General features: G+C 36.8%; 2 protein-coding genes across 2 annotated transcripts; both read left to right on the top strand.

Annotated features, from left to right (window-relative positions):
• The first annotated feature begins 1,216 nt into the window (after positions 1-1,216).
• Positions 1,217-3,385, top strand: LOC132115089 (homeobox protein Nkx-2.5-like). Its single transcript, XM_059523487.1, has 2 exons — positions 1,217-1,878; positions 2,679-3,385. Exons 1-2 carry the CDS (start codon positions 1,569-1,571, stop codon positions 3,194-3,196), a joined length of 828 nt encoding a protein of 275 aa, XP_059379470.1. The 5' UTR covers positions 1,217-1,568; the 3' UTR covers positions 3,197-3,385.
• Positions 3,386-12,426: 9,041 nt separating this feature from the next.
• Positions 12,427-13,474, top strand: LOC132115390 (homeobox protein Nkx-3.1-like). The gene is made up of 2 exons (XM_059523839.1): positions 12,427-12,625; positions 12,859-13,474. The coding sequence occupies exons 1-2, from the start codon at positions 12,499-12,501 to the stop codon at positions 13,287-13,289; spliced, it is 558 nt and encodes a 185-aa protein (XP_059379822.1). The 5' UTR covers positions 12,427-12,498; the 3' UTR covers positions 13,290-13,474.
• Positions 13,475-24,059: the final 10,585 nt, after the last annotated feature.

A 24,059-nucleotide genomic window follows, 5' to 3' on the forward strand; every position in this document is an offset into this window, starting at 1 on the left:
AATGCTATAAGACCTGGTGTCCCATGGTTACCAAGGCCAAGCTATTTAAAATAACCGAATATGACAGCCCCACCTAACATAATTTTCACCAGCCGCCACTGTTCAACCCTGATTTCACGAGGATGAACGGAGGGTTACCTGCAGACTGGCGCAACTATAGGAGCATAGAAGGAATCCCAGCTAATATTAGCTAAGATTCTAGAAAGTCATATTAAAAGCACTGTTTGCGCAATATTAAATAACTGATTAAATATTTAACCAGATAGGCTGTATTAGCTTGCACGTCTTAAATACACAACAGATTAACGCGGATATAAATAATCTGTAATTATTCTTATTTTCATTGATTAATAAACACATTATTACAATTTATTCTTGAAAGCTAATGAAAATTAGCATGAACACATACTATACGCGAATTTAATTAATAACATCATTTTTTAGTGTTTGAAAAAAAGGCGAATTTCCCAGTGGTTCTTTTCTGTTATATTTAGATTTATTCAGAGCTGATTGGTTGCATAAAGTGAGTGTTATGAATATATTTTAAATGCTTCCAGTCACGAAAATTACATTTCATAACAGGTCTATTAGTAACGCTCAATTTCTAAAAGAAGGCCTTCGAAAAGCATTAGAAAAATATTAGGCCTATTATTAAATGCAATTGTTATGTTAAATAATTCTTTCTGGTCTTACCCTTACATTTAGGGTTGCTGTGTAATTAAATATATTTAGATTGATTCTTTAAATAACTAATACATTTAGATGTTAACACATGAAGCACATATTTAGCGATGTAGCCCACTAACATCGATTTAACACTAACAGCAATGGCTAACATAACAACTATAAAATCCAAAAGTAATGTTGTTTCATATCTTATGGTCAAGCTAACACAAGCCAAACCATCTTAATGCTTTAATATTCCAGATGAACTGAAATTAACGTTAATTAACGTTTATTTCCACTTGAAACAGCCCTTAATAAATTAATTTCGTTTTTGTAACCTAACGTAGTGATGTGAAATCATTTATTTATTTATTTATTTATTTATTTATTTTTATTAAAAGCTGTTAGTGTTATAACCTGAAGTAGCTTACCTTGTTTAGGCCAACGTGACAAAATAGTGTGCACTTATAGACACACATTCAACACTGATCATCAAACCACTCAACTTGAATCTGCATTGAATGGTATTTCAGTCACAACGATCCTGATATGGAGACTTTTATTAAACACACTAACACTGTGGTGAGCTGGGACAGGTGATGATGGGAGGCACAGAATGGGAGGAGTCAATCTGAGATAAGGACGCTCTCTATTAGATAAGGGCGCTTCTCTCCGCACCTTCAGCCAGCAGCAGAAAGAGGAAGATAGAGGACACTCTTCATCTCGTGTCGCTTCCACGAGGAGATACACATATATAGCCAAACACCCCAAAAGGAGAATTTACTACAGTTTACATTTGTGGGAACTTCACGAAGTCAACTGATGTTGCTTTGAATTTGACACAGGTGAAACGAAGAACCTTTCTTCCACCTTTATTCAAGCACGCACGCAAATCTGTCGCGATGCTTCCGAGTCCTGTAACCTCTACTCCATTTTCGGTAAAGGACATCCTCAAACTGGAGCAGCAGCATGCTCTGCACCCCAGTGGATTGATGGGTGTTGAGCAGGACACTGTCCCGCTGCAGTCGCTTCAGCTTCAGTGCATGCACAGCACAGTGAGCCGGAGCCTGGAGCTCCTCTACAGCCCCGACAAACACAGCGTGACCGCCGGGGAACAGGTGAAGTGCGCCCTGGATCCAGACCACTTCGACATCGTCAGAAGCTCCTGCGGATCTCCAACGGAGGAGGAGATGGATCCAAACGAAGAAACAAGTAGGACATTTACAGTTAATACTGCTGTTCAATCATTGCCAGGTGAAGGGTTTATTTTAAAATCCTTTGCCTTTAACAATCCAAGTGTTTTTGTTACAACCAAAACAGTTTTTATAGTCTGATAGCCTACCGTTCAAGAATATTTTCAAGTTCCACAACGAACTTTTTTCTGTAGAAATAAATACACTGATCTCAGAAACATCTCTCTCTCTCTCTCTCTCTCTCTCTCTCTCTCTCTCTCTCTCTCCTCTAAAGAATAGAAACAACTAATAACCATCAGTGGTTCTTGATATGAGGGGTGTTCACTGCTAATAAATATAATACAATAGGCCTGTAATATTATCATTGGCTCTAAGCCCAAATCAGTTCTATATTATGTAATTTAACAGACACAAATTTTGCTGTCATCACGTCATTATGAGCATGCAAGTGTTTGTGGCGACGGTGTAGCTACACAATATATATAGCCTATTGTGTACACCGTCGCCACAAACACTTGCATGCTCATAATGACGTGATGACAGCAAAATTTGTGTTATATGTTGATTGCATATCCGATCTTTTTAAGTTTCTAAAACAATAAAAGCGTTATTAGCCATTTAATTAGATGCTAGCAGCCCAGTAGTAGTAGTAGTAGATGTCATTGTATTTGTAGTAGTAAACTACTATGGTATTATTAACAACCAAAATAATAGAATTTTGAATGTTTTTGTATACTGATCCCCTAATACTAATCAATGCTTTATACCGCATTTAAGCATGCATTTGATACTTATTGTATTTTTTTTTCACCCAAATAGGCATGTGTCAATTTGACGCTTCCGGTTATACTGATAGAAAAGATGAAAGACCGGGGGAGAAGCCAAAGCAGAGGCTGCGCAGGAAACCTCGCGTGCTCTTCTCTCAGACTCAAGTGTTTGAGCTGGAAAGACGCTTCAAGCAGCAGAGATACCTGTCAGCACCCGAGCGAGACCACCTGGCTCACGTGCTGAAGCTCACCTCAACACAGGTCAAAATCTGGTTCCAGAACCGGAGGTACAAGTGTAAGAGACAGCGGCAGGACAGAAGTCTGGAGCTGGCCGGCCCACGGAGGGTGGCGGTGCCCGTGCTGGTGCGGGACGGCAAGCCCTGTCACGCAGCTCCGTACAACGTCACTGTGTCATATCCCTACAATAACTATTACAACAGCTATGGAAATAACCCATACCACTGTAACTTCACTTCTGTACCATCGTTTGCCAACACAAGTCAAATACCCAACCACTTTGTGGATATGAATTTGGCGACGGGAGGAGTGGATGGGATCAGGACTTGGTGAGACCTGCCATGAGTCCTAAAAGAGAAGATTTGGGATTAAGACTATTTAATCGAATGGCACTGGTGAAAAACGTTGAGGAAAACATACTGTCATATCTTATAAATTGTCTGATTTTATATATAGCTATTTTTGTTTTTATATCGCTGGTTTACACAACAAACACCAAATAAAGACTAAGTATTTAATAACGTTTAGCTTGAATGAGATTTTGTCATGCTTCTATTTAGAGATTTTTCAAGAAAGCTTAATTATGCAAAATATGGCTTTTATTGTGAGATGTGTTGCGGATCCCCGACAAATAACATATATTTAACATATCAGTTAGAATGCCGGTGTCTAAGAGTTAAAATATCACACTATTTGATACATATTTAGATCCGATTTTACAACAGCCTAATTTTTTTTTACTATTGTATTTTTCGTTTATGACTTTCCTTCCTCAAAGAGTTGTAAAAGGTCCAGTGAACAACATTTTGAACGATAATATATACTAAAAACTGTTTGGCAGTAGGCTATTTAAAATTGAAATCTTTATATATACGTTTTCAAACGTATATATGTATTTATATGTATGTATAGGCTATGTATTGATTTATTTATTTAGTCCAACGTATGTGGACTAACTTGGAGTATGATTTTATGATTATTATTATTAGCTATTATTTTATTGTTATTTTTAAAAGAAGACAATTTTAAAAGAATTGGTCTGTCAGCTCGTTTAGGTTGCAGACATATTAACTTTTTGTAGTTATAGTTATATTAAATCGCGTGGTTCATTGGAGAAAGTAAAAATGTTCATTGCGTTTAGTTTTCTTCTGATTCGATCTTTAAATTTATTTTCAGTGTAGCAGGTTGATTCGGTCATATTAAATATTTTATAATAGCTACTAATAACAAGAAAGAAAGAAAGAAAGAAAGAAAGAAAGAAATTTCATTTAGATTTTACCATATGAAAGTTTTTTTTTTTTATTACGTTTAAAAACGAATTTTTTTTTATTATTTTATTATAACACAATATTATTATCTCCTATTTAAATTTTTCGTTTGTTTTTAGGTTATATAATAATAAAAAAAAGAAAAAAAAGAAATACAGATACAAACAATAGCTTCCTAAATAAGTGATTAGCTATACCGTTTTACATGTTTGTCCCTTGAGAGACACTGGCATAAAGATGTGTCACGAATTTAAATCACGAATAAAGAACTTCAACGCGAATTTATTTTAAGATCTAAGATAAGTCCAATCGATCAAACAAAGACGCTGCAATTCGCTGTAATATCGTAAACTGAACCAATTCCATTATCTCCCGATCTTAACGCTTTCCAATGAGCTTTTCATTACACTCACATTAGCCAAACAGATAAAACAGTTGAGGAGAGTGATAAGAGCCGAGGATGCAGCGCTGAGAGTAAACAGATCCGCAGACAAACCGGCACTCCTTCAGTCTGCTCTCTCGATCTGTCAAGAAAACGAGTCAGATCAAATCTTACTGCGAGCAAGCTATGATATTAGATCTGAGAAACCAGCTCCCCAGTTGCTCCAGGAGAACGTTTACAAATGCGCGACTTCAGCATTGGAAAATCATGCATCATGTAATTTCGTTCAGAATTTCATTCTGCTAATTTTAGTGGATGCTTCTAAGCAATGTTATTATCTTATTACAACTCAACTAGCACAACTATAAAGTACAATAATGAGATACATACATATATATATATATATATATATATATATATATATATATATATATATATATATATATATATATAGTATTTATTGTACTGTATAGTATTTATTTAAGCACTTTCAAAATGGCTTTCATTTTTATCAGACATTTCTGAAAACCAATTAAACATTAATAGAGGGCATTAATGAACAGACTATTATGAACAATCAGAAATGTTTCACTGATACTGGCGAGGGAGAGTAACTTCAGTCCAATCTTAATGGGCAATTTATTTCCTGTTTAGGACTGTGGATAACCAAGACAGAGATGGAACACACTCAAGAGACTCGTCAGCGCTGAGTTCAGATAAGGGAAGAGTATGTGGCTCGGAGCAGTATTTAGCAGACTGATATACGTAGCTAAGAGCAGTATTTAGCAGCAGGCAGACAGAGTGGAGACTATGGCCACTTCAAGAGATCAGATAAGTTGTGTGTGTGTGTGTGTGTGTGTGTGTGTGTGTTTGTGTGTATTTGTGTGTGTGGGTGCATGTCAGGGTCTCTATGTGGATATACTGTACGAATGTACTGACCATTACTACGAGAATGTGTGAGGCTGTGTACAAGTATTATGGTGCATGCAAATGAATGAGAGATAATGTGTTGTGTCAGAAGTATTGCAGGAAAGATCTGATCAGCGACTTACTCAGCGAGCCAGTGACAAACACAGACAGGGTTAAGACACAGCAGGCCATGATCTCCACTTCTGGCTTGTCACTCTGGAAAACACTCAAAAAAACTTGTTCCACAGTTCTGAAGGAAGTGGAACTGGACGAAGGGCTAAAGGTTAAGCCGACTTCATTCCATCTAATTATTTATGAAAATGGTGAAACCGCAAGAGGAGTCACTGGACGGAAATGTTTAAGTTGGTCAAAATGCCGTAATGTATCTCTCTAATTCTGTAACCTACACTAATCCTGCAGGTCCAAAATACAAAATTAGGAAAAAAATTACAAATTGATTGAAGACATTTGATAGCTCTGCAGAACAGGTTTCTTCATCTTTGCTCTGAGTGGGACATCACTGGAGTTCACAAATGGCATCAGTGAACTTCAACTAGAACCAAAGCAGAACTGTATCAAAATGTTAAATCACTAACAATAGGAATGTGAAAAACAACCTATACTGCTGGAACTTGTTGGAGCACACAAAAAGTTTAAAACAGGACAGGGAGAGTGGCAGCATTTAAAGAGACTTGAAATGCGAGCCTTCAGCATTTTTCTGAGGCAAACGACGTCCTTAAGGACACTGACTCTGCTTTTACTACATCCGAAGAGATGTTTTGGACATTTTGTCTGTATAAATACTAGACGTCTATAGAAAAGACTCCCATGCTCCCTAACAATGCTTACACTACACATCTGTCCACACTTAACAGACATCACTCAACTGCCTCCACATATAAACACACTCATACCCCCTGGCAAGACACACTCGAACTGAGTGGAATACCGGCAAAACTGCATTTTAACAGCCTCAATGTCAAAAATGCATTTCCTCTGCTCTGCTTATTTAGGACAAATGTTGTGCAACTGATTGCCATTTGCCATTTCATCATCTCACCGCCAAAGACATTAAAATAAGCCCCACTGAATTTGAACTGATCTGGATAGTCTAGGAAATACCTTTTCACAATGCTCTGCATGCAGCACTAGACTTACCTTCTGCAATACCTTCTACATCTTGTAAAGATGTCCCCAGTGGGGCTTTTACTGTGCACAGTGTGCTGGGTGAGTTGCTTTGATGCTTCGTTGCAGAACAAGCTGTGGAGACATTATATCAGCTTGATTGCTTATTGCTTGATTGATTGATATTAAACAATGATTTAAAATGTACTTTAATGTAAAACTTTTAATTTGACATTACTATGAAGAATTTATTACGAATAAATGAATATTAGAATATAAGAAGAAACTGCCATCAACTGTCCATCAAGTTGTGCATACAGTATCTGCCATTAAGTCTCTTCATAACCAGAATTTTAGGATCAAATATACAAATACTGTTATCTATATAGCACAATGCAATTGTAATTCCAATCGTGTCTGACTAAATAGCTAACTAAATACTTTTGTATTCTATAGCATTGCATTCCTGTAAGCTCTTGTTAGAACATTATAGTAAAGGAATTTGTGAAGGAGTAACATATCTTAAATTCTTCCATCCATCCATCAGGCTAAAAAAATCCCTACGCTCAATACATTCATCATAATTATCGTATTTGGTTTAAAATCACAGCTACACTGGTTTGTATGTGGCAAACAGAACAGGTAGTTGCCTGAAGCGAAGCGCTGGTTGTTTGTTCAGGGATCACTCAAGCTTTCACCCTGCTGTCTGTCTCTGGGCTTTATCTGTGTCTCAACTGCCAGCTTTTCTGCCCCAACCAGTCACGTCACATGCAAAAACATCAGTCTAAGACTGAACCTCATTAAAAGCCAAGTATTCTCTCAGGTTGCTATGACTCATGGGTCGATACACTCAACAAAGAAGATCTGACTATAAAAAGACAAGCTGTGTGACCCATATAAAGTAAAAAAGAAAAAGAAAATAAAAAATGCAAGGAAAGGATGTAAGTGATTATTAATGATCATGATGTAATCACTCAATTTAAACATAAATGATAGCACTGTGTGAAAACTTGCTTCCAAACTATTGCCCCTTCAGGAAAGTGTGATAAATGATGATTTAAAGTGCTGTCCTGTGGCTCCCCCTGCTGCTTGAAAGATCCAGTTACACTATTGCACAGCCAGGAACTCTCAAAGAATGGATGCTACGAACTCATTGTCATCGTTTTATAAAATACATTTTTAAAACAGTAAAGTATGACTTTTCATCTCACAAAACTGTGACTTTTCTTCTAGCAACTGAACGTTTTTATCTCACAGTTCTGATATTATATCTTACAATTCTCATTTATTTCTGGCAGTACTCTCTATTTATGCTTAAAGGAAACTTCCGTAACCCTAATGGAGTCCTGGCAGAAAATAACCAGTCTGTTTTCCGTTTTTCTACTTACAGTGTACAAATTACAGTTACAGTCTCTGCATAAAAAACTACAATGGAATCATTTATTTTAACATTTAAGAATCACACACTTTACCTTTAAGACTTTGATGACTGATCTACACAAAGAACTAGACCTGCAAGTGTAAGCTCTTTTCTCTAGCTGACAGGTTTACTGAGAGAATTTACCTTACTTCATTTGTGAGTGCCAGCCAAAACAAACTACCTCAGACAAAACTGCCATCTAACCTGAAGGCAGGCGTTAGTCAAGACACGCTCGTCTCAGCTACAGGTAATATTTGTAAAGTTGACTACTACAGTTACCATGATACACTTTCAAAACACAGAGAGCAGGCACTGAGTGGATATTGTCATATATGATTTGTCACATCATTGGATCATGTGACTCAAACCACTACAGTATACAGACACAAAATAGCACTCTAGGAAAATGTATTCTAACTTTTAACATAACTGTAAACAGGAGGCTATGTTTAAAGCAAATGCGGAAATATGACATTTGGAATACATTATGAGAAGAGGATTTCAAGTCACAAGAGGGCACCACTGCACTATATACTGAACTATATACACTGAAAGTGGCCATTTGAATTTAAATAAGTAGTCTAGGATTGGATGATTATTGCAGTGGTTAATATGTTTCTGAAACCTTAGTTGATGTGCTTCTTTTTATTTCTTAAGCAACCATGTTTAAAGACGTACCCATGTCCATCTTATTTAAATCCCGATTATTTTATTTAAATTGTATTAATTAATTAAATTGTATTTGTTTTATTTTATTTTACTTCATTTTCAGGTAGTTGATATTGTTAAATTGTCCAAATGGGGGAAAAAAAAATTTTGGATAGTGATCAAATCTAAGAAATTAAGCTTAATAAATCCCATAATTACTGTTAATATAATTACTGAAATATGACATGAATGAAATTTGAAAAGGATAATATACACCTACACTATTATTCATCATTCTTTTGAGCAAAACACACACACAGGTCCATAATCCTGACAATTTACAGGTTGTGATTCAGTGGAGCAGATGGTCCAAATAAACAGGATACTGACCCATCCTTTAACAGCAAGCGTTTTCTGAATCACGTTGAACTCCCCGAGATTAAAGAAGCTGTCGTCGGTAGAAGGACGTGCTTGTGAGATGGTCAGGTTGTTTGCGGCCGGCCAGAGTAGGTGCACATTTGCTAATGTGCATTACTAATGACTTCTCTAGGCTGTATAGAGTAAATTCTTTATTTTTTTCGAGACAATAGCTGTGTCCCATACACTCATGCACTATGTACTTATGCACTAAGTACTCAACCATGTAGTGTATGAATTATTTACGGTTATTCACCTGCGACAGGTGAGTGCATGAAGTGTCCAACATTCCACACTTTGGTTTTTTTTCAGTTATTTAAGTGGGTATTTAAAGTGAACTTTTTCTTTTTGCAATTTTCAGTGTGAACGCACTGCTCACACAATTCATACTAAAAAACATCTTAGAATAGTACATAAGTATGTGATCTGGGACGCACCTAATAACTATATTTATCGTGCACTTTCAGCTTCACAACTTTGCAGATCGTTTACATCCACATACAGCTACATTACACACTGCATGAAAGGCAATACGCTATTGAAATGGCATAATAGGGGCACTTTTAAAATGATCAAGTAAAGGTGAAGACATCCAAGCGCTATATAAATAAAGGTGATTTCTGAATGATCATGTGACACTGAAGACTGGAGTACATCACTAGAAAAAATATATAACATTTGTTTCAGATTTCAGATTTTAATAATATTTTTTAAACAATATTACTCTTTTACTATATTTTTTATCAAATAAATGCTGCATTGGTGAGTGTAAGACACTTGCATTCCTTCAAAATCTTACCAACCCTAATTTTTGAACAGTATGGCATTAGATAACCTTATCACTGTAATGTAAAATGATCCAAAACTCTGATGCCACCCAATGAAAGTGAGATGTCTAGCTCTCATGACAGCAAGAATGACATATGTCTTCCTGTCGACGGGGTCAGATTCTAACAAGCCCACATCTGGTCCAAAACAAGCAAACGGTGCAACTCATGTCTTCCACATTGTGTTAGTGTAGGGACAAGAGGTCAGGAGAGAAAGCGGGAGTTGCATTACACAAGCCACAAGAAATGCTCATCCAATTACTACTGCTTGTTTTGTATGGCCAAAGCATGACATAGTCTCTGAGTCTCGCAGTGTAAATAAGGAACTGAATATGTGTTTGTGCAATTAAGATAGACATCAAAAGATATCCAAAACAGGAAAAAGACTTGATCAAAGAAGTATAGAAAATAAAGATGAGCAATGCAGGTAGTCTACTCACTCTGTGTGTGTGTGTGTGTGTGTGTGTGTGTGTGTGTGTGTGTGTAGGAGAGAGAGGGGAAACAGACAGTCAGATTATTCAAGGTGAGCACTATCATGAAAAACATCTCAAATACAAAGTTTACATGACAGCAGCTCAAATTAGGTAAGCCTTCAAAAATCCTTAAGCCCTTTTCCCTTTGTGAAATAAAACATAAAGAGCACCTTTATAGGGCTTATCGCAGTTAGCTAAAACTATAACCATAAAAAAATTGTTACTCAAATAAACTGAATGTTAAGTTAAATAAGTTATATATTTATATCTATTACTATATATATAAACTTCATTTATATATGTTAAATATTTGTTTTATTTCCAACAACATTTGTCATTTTCATTTAGTCTTACTTGATATCTAAACAACTTAAACTAAAAATAAACCTTTAAAAACAATTCAGGTATATTTCTCTATAATATTTAAATAAATACAATAAAATACAAACAGAAAACTAATAAAAACACACACGCATATATATATATATATATGAAAATAAAATATATATATGAAAAATACAAATATATTTTAAATATTAACAAAAACGTAAAAGTGGGTCTTAATGATATAGGCTACATATATAAAGCTCCTAGTAAAAGGTTTTCTTGAAACAAAACTATGTTAAAAATATATATATATTATAAAACCTTGTTTGGCAAGATTTACTGATAAAACTGAGAGGGAGCTTTCTGATATTTTTATATTTCACTGTTTTCAACTTTAGAAAGGTTAATAGCCAGATGATTTGTTAATTTTCAAATCAATTCTCCATTCAAAAATGAGTGATCTGGCTATATACTGTTAGTATGCTGCAGTGTATACTTTACGATCACAACACAGGCAGATATAATAAATAGTATTCGATAGATAGATAGATAGATAGATAGATAGATAGATAGATAGATAGATAGATAGATAGATAGATAGATAGATAGATAGATAGATAGATAGATAGATAGATAGATAGATAGATAGATAGATAGATAGATAGATAGATAGATTTATAATTGATGTGAAGCAAATTTATATGTAATATATCCATAAAACAATTGGAGTGGGTGTTAGATAGATAATCAGACACAGACTAACAGTGTGTTAACTACAGACAAGAGTATTTTTGGGCTTATGTTGGTTGGAGGTCATGCCGGTGGACAATACTACCGTTTGTCACTCTCAGCTTTTGTGTTATTTCAAGCAAACTCCCTGCTCTCCTGGGACCAGTGCGTCCTCTTTCCCCGTCCCATTCTCTATACCTCAACATACCTCCCCTTTAACTAAATCTCTCTGTCTGTGTGTGTGTGTCTATCCTTCTCTCACATCTGCCCAGGACTTTGGGGTCACACAGAAGCACAGGGGCACAACAAACATACAGCCATGCAACAACGTGTGGGTCAGGAGAAGGAGCCGGGACCAAATATGTTGAAGTCATTAGCTCCACGGGGAGGAGGCCACCCACTCTGACCCGGGCTGACTGAGGATCCTCCTCTTGCTTATGAACACATACCCCTGTGCCCTGGACCACAGGGCCTACCCCAGCTTGACATCCAGGGATGATAGGAGACTAATACTGATCTCTTGTTACACAATAAATCTCACTAAATTCTCAACTGACTGAGAATAAGAGGCAGAGCGGCTCTGTGTAACAGTAATAAAAAGCTCTATGTAAACGACTGCACATGCACTAGTTGTATCTCTTTCAACAGGTATATTTTAAACTGATATTTTCTTCTTCAAATATACATCTTTCAATATATTTAAAGTGAAAATAGTAATGAATTACAAAACAAAATGTAAGAGATTGATTTTGGTAAATGTTGTGTAGTATATATAATTTCAAACTAATTATTACTTTTCTTATAGATAGATAGATAGATAGATAGATAGATAGATAGATAGATAGATAGATAGATAGATCTGTGCCAGCAGTGTGTAAATGTATAAAGATTTCAGGACAGAGTTTGACAGAATTGATGTTGCGTCTGTTTTAGCCATCAGCGAGTCTGGACCGATGACGCAGCGCAGGATGCTCCTCCAATAGCAGAAGAGACAAAAGCTCTCGCGCTATTTAAAGTCCTGCAGCTGAGCTGGAGAGTGAAAGTGCCGATTACTTACCCAGAGGAACAAGACGCTTTATCCTTACCTTTAGTAGGAATTTAACAACGTAAATGGCTGCTTCAAACAAACAGCTGACGTCGTTTTTCATAGAGGACATTTTATCCTTAAAAGAAGAACAAAAAGATGACTCCTGCGAATCTGAGCGCGACAGAGACGACAGCACAGACGGACGAACAGGTACTGCACTTTGAAGACTACTTCGGTGTGCATTTCTAGGTTAGTTCGTTGGTTAAGATTAGGCAGTTGTATACATTGCAAGACAAACTATGTAGGTAGATAGTTTATGTAAAGCTAATGAAGTTAGTCAAAAGTAGCCTACACCTGACATTGAAAGGCGGGTTTCTGAGACCAGTTTTACTGTGAGAAAATTTGTTTAGAATCCTAATCTTATCGTGTACTTACGTTCACAGATGCAGAGGATATCTCGGTCTGTCGGAGCTCTGAGGATAAAGCAGTGTTGTCCGCAGAGATGCGAGGCGGCGGAAAAAAGAAGCGCTCGCGCGCCGCGTTCACGCACCTGCAGGTGCTGGAGCTCGAGAAGAAGTTCAGCCGTCAGCGGTACCTGAGCGCGCCCGAGCGCGCGCACCTCGCCAGCGCGCTGCACCTGACGGAGACTCAGGTCAAAATCTGGTTCCAGAACAGGAGATATAAAACCAAACGGAGGCAGTTAACGACAGAGCACAGCAAGGACTACTTTCAGAAATCAGACGCCACCGCTATGGCTGCAACAGAGGAGGACTTTTTTAGAGCTTCACTTTTAGCGACAGTCTACAAATCCTATCCATACCGGCCTTATGTGTACAACTTACACGGACTGAGTGTATGGAGACCAGCACTGTGATGACAGGGACACTGACTTGGACTTTGGGAAATTTCTCAGATTATTGTGAATAATATTCTTATTATTATTATTATGGTGATTTTTAAGTATTGTACAGTTTTTGTATTCTGTGTAATAAAATATTAGATTTTTTTCAAAGGTGCATATGTGTGTGTTGCCTGAGCCTATTCTGGCCACTCCAATTACATTTTTTTTAATCATCCCCACTTCATCTTAACGATTTTTATACATTAAGAAGTCCAGAGACGAATGAGCTTGTGCCTTCCATCATGAACAGAAAGCCAAATGTCAAATTTACCTTTATCTTGCACTGATCTCACTTATCTTAAGGTGAACTTGTGAAAAGCATATTTGCCTTATCTGGTTTAACAGACCTAGCATACTTTCTAAGAGACCGACCTTTACTTTTACTTAAAAATGACAGAGGAGCTTAAAGAATATGGGTCTAAGTGAAATGTAATATTCAAGAAAAGTGTAACCTATGCTATCATTTATTGGCATGCCTTCTACTCATTCATTTACCAAAACTTAAAATAGTTACAAATTTGAGTGTCAGAAGCTCATACATGTTTCTAATATGACCGTTCATTAGCTTAATTCCCAGTTTTTGTGTTTAAAAAGTCATAGATGTGTGTTATGCTGTTACTCTAAAGTTTGTCTTCCATTAGACTTCAGTAAAAGTTTTCATCATCATTCTCTCAAAATCACATCACTTCTCTGAGAACTACTTCCTAAAAGCTGTCCATTGTTTAACAAGGACTGCAGTTATTCTTCAGCCTGAACACTTGCTGTGTTCACAAGCCATGCCAGCTGATAAATCAAGAGAAGGATTCTTTTGTAAAACATGCGGGTCCGCTCAACATAGAAGTTTAACATTGCAACAGGAGATAGTGATCTCAAGCGCCCCTATCCTTATTCCATTCAACTTCAGTTGACTTCAGCAAACCGCCTGAACCGGAGGTGGTCTGTTGTCTGAGGAATACAGGTACGCTTCTCCAGGGAAGATGACGTGATTTAACCTTAAGAGACGGTCTAATCAGTGAGTCATGAAAACAGAATCGCTTAAAACTAACCAGTTTGACATAAATAACATCTGAACCATTTTTTGGTTTACACACACAATCCTCAACCTGCTGTGAATAATTTGTTTACAATACTTTTCCTTCAGGAAGCGACTGCCACGTAGGTCATCAATCACCTGTCTTTAGAAAGCTCTCAGGCATAACCAGACCTCTTTAGCTATTTCTACATAGAAATGTCTCAGTAAGTGTATGGATTACATGAATAGCAGTAGCAAGTGTTTGTTACAGGCCTGTTAAAATGTGGTATGTATATTTGGTAACATTAGTTTAGGGACCAATTCTCACTAGTTGCTTATTAGCATGCATGGCTGTTTATCACTGCGTATAAAGCACATATTAATGGCTTATTCTGCATGACCATATTTTAGATCCCACAATATACCTAAACTGAACTACCTTACTAACTGTTAATAAACAGAAGTTTACTTATATAGGCAAAGGTCATAGGTAATTTCTATTTTACACAACTTGTCATTGAACAAAGTGCTGTACAAACACATAAGCAATCATAAAAACATACATCATTAACACCACATATAAATAATGAAATAAACCCCTCAGTTTGATAACCTACAAATGCAACTACTATACCCCATTGAATGCTAGAGCTAGGAGGTATTCTTTAAGCTTATGTTTGAAAACAGTAAATGTACGTTCCAATCTGATAGAAAGGGGTAGATCATTCCAGAGTTTAGGAGCTATCGCTACAAAAGCTCGATCTCGATATTACAGTTTTTTACAATTGCTAAACGATAGTGGGCACAACTGGAGTCACATGTGCAAAACTCTAACTACAGTCTGCACAGCAGCAGTACATGTGGACCAAACTCTAGTTTGTTTTTCATTGCTTGAACACAGTTTTCAAAACTCTACACACTTATCCCACGACTTTAACCACAACCTGTACAACACTGTGGATTCACAGCACTTTGTTCAAATGCTAACACACTGCTGTCAAAACTGTGAAGCACACATTCAAAACAGAATGGATTTCAAACACTGCTGATTGCAATTTCAGAATTAGCCCTGAAAATTATTTGTTCGAATTACAGTATGTACTTTTAGTTTCTACCTTTTTTTTCTCATTACTGTAGTTCTGTAAATTACTACAGACTATTGAAGCAAACTGCTAATTTTCATTTACCTTCATTTAGAATTGTTATGTTAGTGAAAGAATGTCACTCTTTTCTTTGAAGAAAATATGACTTTGTATGAAGTCACGGAAATTGTTCAAACTGTAAAGATGAAAAGCTTGTATTTTCTGTATTGGTGTTTGATGCTAGTGTTTTTCCTCTCAGTATGTTCTGAGTGACAGTGTGTGTTATCTCAGTGAGGGTTGTGTGTAGTGTTTTTCCTCTCAGTGTGTTCTGAGTGACAGTGTGTGTTATCTCAGTGAGGGTTGTGTGTAGTGTTTTTCCTCTCAGTGTGTTCTGAGTGACAGTGTGTGTTATCTCAGTGAGGGTTGTGTGTAGTATTTAGCTGCACTGAGCCTGTTTTGAGCCATGTGTTAAGAGTTGTGTTGCTTGCAATGAGTTTTGCAGCTGATGTGAACTGTTTAGCTCAGGTGACTGTTGGTAGCGCAGACTGTAGTTAGAGTTTTGCACATAGCTCCAGTTGTGCTCACTGTCATTTAGCAATCGAAAAAAACTGTAATAGCTAATAGCTAATATTAATATTAATAGCTAATAGTTTCAACTGTTCCCTAACTAAGATGTGCCTGAATATTTGTCTCCTGAACATGATGTCATTTAATTTTAAACATAACATAACACATACACACACAAACACACACACACATTTATGTATTTGTGTGTGTGTGCTCTTGATTTTGTGACATATCAGGACATAACTCTGTATAATGACATGGGTATGAAACAGGTATTACAAGGAGAGGGTGACTTATGAGGACATAACCCATGTCCCCATTTTTCAAAACACTTATAAATCATACAGAATGAGTTTTTTTTTTTTTTTTGAGAAAGAAAAAAAAATACACAAAGTTTCCTGTGAGGGTTAGGGTTAGGTGTGGGGCGATAGAATATACAGTTTGTACAGTATAAAAACCATTACACCTATGGGATGTCACCACTTTTCCCCAAAACAAACGTGTGTATGTGTGTGTGTGTGTATTAAATATATTATATATTACAATTCTATAATAGATAGATAGATAGATAGATAGATAGATAGATAGATAGATAGATAGATAGATATCATATAATATATTGTAATGTAATGTAATATAATATACTTGCTCTTACATTATCTACTTGCCTTACTGCATTACTTTACACTGATGTTACTGCAAGAATGTTTATATTGAGCAATCGTTCCCATGACTGGTGGAAATGAGTTGTTATTTCAAACATCAGTCAGATGACAGAAATTCTCCTCTTCTCCGTTCAAACGATTCAAACCAGTTTCAGCTATTATCTAAAACTCAAACCTGTCCGGTGAAGTCTGATTTTGACAACAGACATGTTCTGGATTTGGCCCCTCTCTTTCAGTTGAAGCTTGCTGATCCACCCAAGCAGGGCATATCCACCTGCATATTTCTACCTCCACAACAATGTCATGCCACTTAATAATAGTAATCTGCATTGTGACATTGTTTTGGTTTCTGAGATAGGAGCGGCCCGAGATACAGGGGTGCTCCTCCGTACAGAGCACTGGTTCAGCTAATGCCACCCACTTGGGCCGGCTCCAGAGAAACTCTGGAATTTTCTGTCTATCCATTTCTGTCTGTTCTTATCACTATCCTCGCTTAACCAAAATATGTTCCATGTTACATCCTGATGAAAGCTAAATAAATAAAAAATAAGTCTACTTCTGATATTGTACGTGTAAACACGTGGGAATTCGTTGTGATGTTATGTGAAAACACAAAAGGGATTGGCTTCAATACCATTCTTTTAAATATGATAACTCAAATGCCAGAGAGAAAGCAATGTGTGCTGTTATTAGTACAACCAAGTAGCAAGTAAACCCTCACGTTGTAACAAACCTGAATGACATTGTCCTGTGGAATACAACAGGAATCTTTCTGCCGCTGCTTTCCTTATAAAGACATTTCACCGCTTCTGAATTCTGACAAGTTCGGAAAGTGTCTTCTGGAGTCTTTTGGTAGTTGTTTAGTTAATTATTTTTTAAGAATAATTAAAAATTAAACAAATTAAGGGGTCATATGATGCGATCTTTTACTAAAATCCAAAGACATATTCTTTATAAAAGTTGAGTCAACCACACCCTCCTAAAACGGCTCGTTCTAACACCCCCCCCCCCCCCCACACACACACACACATCTACGTCACGATGTGGGAAGATTTGCATAACGCTGCCCAAATGTTCACGCAAAGAAAGAAGGTGTAACTTTTATTCTCGCTGTAGTATTGTTGGCGCCGCCGTCATTTCGTTGAGACGCTGTGTGTTTCGTTGTGAAAGTGAAAATACTCTGTTTGGTCTTCCAAAAGAGGACACAACTAGAAATCAGTAGTTAAGCTGTATTTACAACACTGTTTCAGAACAGTTCAACCCAAATATTCAGATGTGTGCAGTGCATTTATGTAGGATGAGGATTGTTTCCTTATAGAGTAGCCTACAATGATTTTATGTTTATGCAGCGCGATACGCAACACATAAAAAGACAGTATAAGTCATTATAATCAGTAATTATGTCCCGACTGGATTCAACAAATGTCTCGTTTATAATGGGTTTTACTGGTTTTGTCTCATAGTGCGGGGTAATCGGCATCACAGTATGTTAAGGGGCGTAACATTTCCATCACACACTTGAGGTATTTGGCCAATCACAATGCACTGGATAGCTGGCCAATCAGAGCACACCTTAAACCGCATAAACATTGTGTTACACCAAAAACACAAAATAATGTTATCATATGACCACTTTAAGTCTTTATTCACTGATAATCTTCCTAGAGCTCTGAAATCTCATTCATGTTCAGATGCAAAATTTGCATACCAGGCTTTTAATATACGAAACTGACAGTTAAATGATTTATGCAATTGATTTAAATGGATAATGAGGTTTGAAATCTGGAAGATTTCCAGTGACTGCAGAAATCACACTGAAACTCGCACAAAACTCATATGACTTATGAAATATGGATCAGCATTCATACATCATATTTTAATGGCATTGTTCGTCATTCCTGGAGCTTGATTCTCCATTTGTGTCCCACAGGAAAAAAATTAATGCAAAAAAGTATGTATGGTATGTATAAATAAATAACAGCACACTGGGTTTGCCAGAGTAAATAGTGACAGACTTTTCACTTTTCTGTGAACAATATCCAGGACCACGGTACCTGTTCAGGCCTGCGTCACTCATGTCAAGGATAGCTGTTTTTCTCAGATTAACCTGCTGTCAAGCCACACCTTATTTATTCATTTTGTCTGCTTGTCAGAATGCATTATGTAAAATGTTCTTCCCCTGTAATTGCCAAAGCACTTGTCTACAGTACATCATTTATTGCCTTTCAACTTCTGCGTGTTGATGACTGGTATTACTAGATTACTTGAGAGGAAATCGGAAACATTTATTCGAAGTCTTTGGTCTTCAAAATACTCCCTGATGCTGGTGGGAACAGGAGATCTGAATCGTCGGCTCCGTTAAGTTTCCGAATCTCTACAGGTGGAGGTCAGAGTGGGTGGAGCTGCTGACCCCCAGGTGTGACGGGGAACGAACAAAGCTCTCGATCATGACTCAGTCACCTCATCTAACACCTGCCAATCAAACTAAACTGTTCTCTCACGCAAGTACGGGTGGAGTTAACTGTTGGATGAAAATTACTCCTGAATATATACTGCACCACATCAAACACACAGGTTAAACAACCTTGGGTATGAGACCGTTTTCACTTCTGGAGTGGTGAATTTGGCACTGTTATGTTTTCGAAAGAAGTCTCTAATGCTTATGCTGGCTGAATTTATTTGATTAAAAATACAGCAAATACAATAATATTGTGAAATATTATTGCAATTTAAAATAACAGTTTTCTACTGTATGTTAATATATTGAAATATGTAATTTATTTTATTAATTAATTTTCAGCATCATTACTCCAGTCTTCAGTGTCAAGTGATCCTTCAGAAATCAGTATAATATGCAGACTTGCTGCTCAAGAAATGTTTCTTATTATAATCAGTGTTGAAATTATCAGTGTTAAATTATTGTTGTCCTGCTTTGATCAAAATAACAGCACTTACTTTTTTATCTAAAAGCCTGACACAGTGGCTCATTGTTCGATATGTTATTATTATTATTATAAGAAGGAAAATTAATGAAAAAATAAAATAAATGTACATTCAATAAAAATGTATTGTAATTTTGTGTACATTTTTTGCACATTGTTCATCCGAACATACTTTATATCTCAACACTGGATATAAACGTGGAAAAACATTGTCTGCAAATCAAAAGTCTGAGATTTCAAAGTGAATTTTTTTCAAAGTAAAAATGATTTTCTCAAACAACTCTCCAAAACTAACTCAGCTTCAAATCAGCTGAGCTATTTTATCCACTCTGATTTTAAAGCTTTATGCTTTTACTGTACGTCAACTGTTGTCTCATTTGGGTCCATTTGCATTTTAGGAGAAACATCTGAGACAAACTTTGAATAAAAGAAACTAGAAGCATATCTAAGAACTGCATTCTCCACATCCACGTCTCTTGAGTTATGAAAGACAAACATCTGAGCAATTTTTCCTCTGAGCACAAGTGCCATTCTACTGCTTTTTTTTCACATGTTATTAAACTAGAATTATTTTTAGAGACAAGTGGTGGCATCAAATGCTTGACATTTTATGACTAGTTGACTGACTTCTTAAACACTACCTAAATCAGCTCACATTTCTTCACTCAAACCATTAACCACTCAACCACAACATTTCAGCTCATTTGCCCTGATCTCTTCCCTCAGTTCAGTGTGGTGGTTTTCGAAGCCAAGGCCTGTGGGAGGAAGATGCTGTAGTCTGTGTTTAGGGGTAAACAGGATTATAACCTTTGGGTCCAACTGAGCCAGTGTCTCAGCCACTTTGGCTCCATCATTAAGGGATTAGAAGTGTTGGAAACCCTGATAAAGAAGGTTCACCTCCTTCTCTGTCTAGTACAGGTTTACACGCAGCCATTATCCGCAGAGTGACAGTGCTTCTGGAGGGAGCGTGGCCTGCTCTGAGTGCGGATTAAGACATGTTGTTGTTTCCTTTATTCACATCCGTAACATCTGCGGGTTCAAGCCCTGAGTAATGTCTATTTGCAATACAATTAGAGATGAAGATAAAAATCTCGGACAAAATGGCAGATCTTGTAGTAAATTATATTATATTATAAATTGTGTTTATAATTCTTACCTAACATTAGATAATGCATTACAAATCAATTACAATGAGCAATACATTTGTTACAGTATTTGTTATTACAATCTTCATTTAGACCTGCTGAAGAATCGTTTCTGACTCTTCGTGTAATCTCAGACTGACTCCCTGGGACATATATTCTGTAAAATATACAGAATATACTTCCTGCTGACTCGCTAAAGCATTGTATGTAAGACAACTGTCTTAAACAATTCAGTAAAGCATCAAATATATAAGAATTTGATTGTTGATCAGCAAACTAACGTGATCAGCTTCCTCTGTAGAGGTTTTTGTGTGACAGGGTCGGCATGTCGAGTCTGAAAGATGAAGACAGAAACCTGTAAACAAGCTGATAAGGGTCGCAAGTGTAAGGTGTTAGGTCTGCTTATGGGAGATTTTAACCATTCAATCAACAAACCATGGAAGCGTTTCTTTGAAAAAGGAAACGTTTCTTAGATCGAACATTATCTGTATTATTGATGAAATGTCACTTGTTTGTTATGTCTTTGCTCACACCTCTAAGATATTCAAGAAACACATCACATGAACACCATGTCCTGATGAACCTCATTATTGCTCTGCTTTGTTTTGAGCACACACACCCTCTGTGAAAACACTGCAGCAGGTTTGCGAGCAGCAGGGAATCCTCACCTCTAATGAAGATCTATTCAGTGATTGGGTGAGGAGTCATTTTTTCCAATGATGATTATTAGATATCATTCCATGGAACCACACCTGACCTGATTGTCAACATTGCAAACTCGTCAATTATCACCTGCTCTGAATGAAACAATCTGATGCTCCTTCGAGTGTTAGAAAGCAAAGTTGGCTTGAAGCAGATCCTTGACAGAACTGCCTGATGACCTCCTGTCTCCGCTACATGAACATGCTTATGTAAAACTCAGTACCAGAATGCTAGGGCTTTCTAGAGGGGGTTTCTGGATGGTTTCTAAGGGGTTCTAAGTGGGTTCTAGGTAGGTGCTAGGTGGATGCTTTATGGCTCCTTCTGTGGTGTTATGGTTGGTTTCTAAAGGGTTAATATGGTGTTTTGGGTGGTTGCTAGGGGGTCTTCATCACATCTAGATATTCTTCACTCTCCATTCACCTGAATGTGTCTTCATAAGCTAAGCAAAGATTTGCTTTTATCCCCATACTTAAAAGTTGACAGGTTATTGGCAATGTGCTTGGAACATATGCTGTTTGGCACTAATAATGTTTATCATTGGGAAGTTCTCATTGCTGGCTAAGCTGTTTTTAGCAAAGGTGCTCTTGATCAAAGCATTGTGTGTGTTATTGGAATTTACCTGTTGCTCAGGCTTTTGGTATTCCCAATAGCCTGCAGTTAAGAAGACAATGTTCACCTGTCTTCAAGTAAGCTAACAAGTATACTCCATTTTGTTGGGGTGGGGGGTGGGTGGGGGGGGTATTAATAAATTGAGCATCATTCTTCCCTCTCGTGAACTCTATTAAAAATGTTGTCTGACATACATCAGTTTTCTGTTAATATTGTCTTAATATTGTCAGCAGAAATCATTTATCAGATAATCGTTTCTTAATCTGGCACAGTCTTATTTACAGATCTGTTTCACTTCTGCATGAAATTTTATATCTGTTGCATATTAAACATTATGGTAATTGCATTAGGCTTCAGGGGTTTAAAATCTCAGTGACCCTTCAGAGCAAAGCCTGTCGCCAAAATAATGTTCAGGACCGTAATGTTCAGATTGATCTTAATCAGTGGCCCTGCCTGAAATAAGAGATTGTCCAATTCCTAACCCAAAATAGTTTGAGCAATATAGTAGTGTTGCTTGCATTTGCAAATACTGCGCATGGGTTGATGATGGACAAAATTATGTTTATCTCAACAAAGCCGTTATCAGGTGAGACCTTCATAGCCTACATGGAAGACTTCCCCTTTGTAACACATGCTTCATGAACCCTAAGCTATGTCTGCGATACAGTTAAACAAATTAAAAAAATTATTTGTTAGCTAAGAGAGCTTGTGTACAATGAATGCATTATAGTAAAACCAAGCATGAGGGGGGAGCACAAGTGTGTATCATTCTTCAACTTCAGTCAGAATGAATGGCTTGAATTCCAGCTGTGCTGCAGCTGATTAAAGATAGTTTACAGCCTGCCCACGTTAAACACAGCAGATCCATGAGTCTGTGTCTTTATGTTTAAATGTCGGAGTACGGCTCTATGTGCTGGTGTGTGAGTGTATGCTCCCCGACTGACCCTCTCAGGGAAGAGCAGTCACAGGATCATACCAGCCCTGACCTTTGACCCCATCAGGAGTGACCAATCATGCCCAGGCAGGGTCAGAGAGCTGGGGGAACACAGACCTGGGTCTCTGACTGTTGACTTTATCATGACTGATTCACGCATTGCTCTAACCAGCAGCCCTGTTACAGGCCATTAAGCATTGTAGAACAGACATGAGTATTAATCAGACGCATGACTGATACAGACACTCACCAGGAAGAGATTCCAGTTATTACTATTATTATTATCTTACCCCACTAGTGGCCTCTTTGAATATTTGAATTTTTCAACTACATTAGCAGATGTTTATCTTTATTTCCCTTAATAAAACGGTCTAATGAACCTTCATACTTTTCAAGCAAATTCATACAAATTTACACTTTCTATCAAACTGCGTTGGTTATTCCGAATGTTATAAAACTATTTCACAAAAGTCTTTGGAGCAAAGAGTTAATATCCCTTGAGTTTACATATTAAAAATCAGTTAATCTGAGTTTAATTTAAGTTTTAAATTTGGCATTCAAACTGTTTAACAACTATGTATATTTATGGCAGGTAGTTCACTCAGAATGAATGAATTGATACATTTCTATAGTGCTTTATTGTGTATTGTTGTACACCCAAAGTGCTTTACAATCATTTGGGAGGTCTCTCCTCAACCACCACAAGTGTGCAGCATTCACTTGGACTAGTTGACTAACTACTCGACTTACTAAAACACATGTAAAATACTTGATTAACATTTAAAATTGAGTTGTATTCCATATAATTTATAAAAGTCTTAAATGTACAGAATGGAAACTTCATCATTACAAATATGCAATTGAAATATATATTTAATATTCAGTATAGATGACATTAAAGTATTGTATATGTTAGTCCTAGCAGTTACACTTTAACCATATTTCAAAGACAAAAAAACATTATGAAACTACATTTGAAAATGTATTTAAATCCTACTTAATGAAGTGGACCAAAAAAGCGCTCTTAAGTTCAATTAATCGCATTTAATATAAATTTACACTATAATACATTTTCATTTCATTGT

This window comes from Carassius carassius, chromosome 34 (assembly GCF_963082965.1).
Source record: "Carassius carassius chromosome 34, fCarCar2.1, whole genome shotgun sequence".
In the NCBI taxonomy this organism is placed as follows: domain Eukaryota; kingdom Metazoa; phylum Chordata; class Actinopteri; order Cypriniformes; family Cyprinidae; genus Carassius; species Carassius carassius.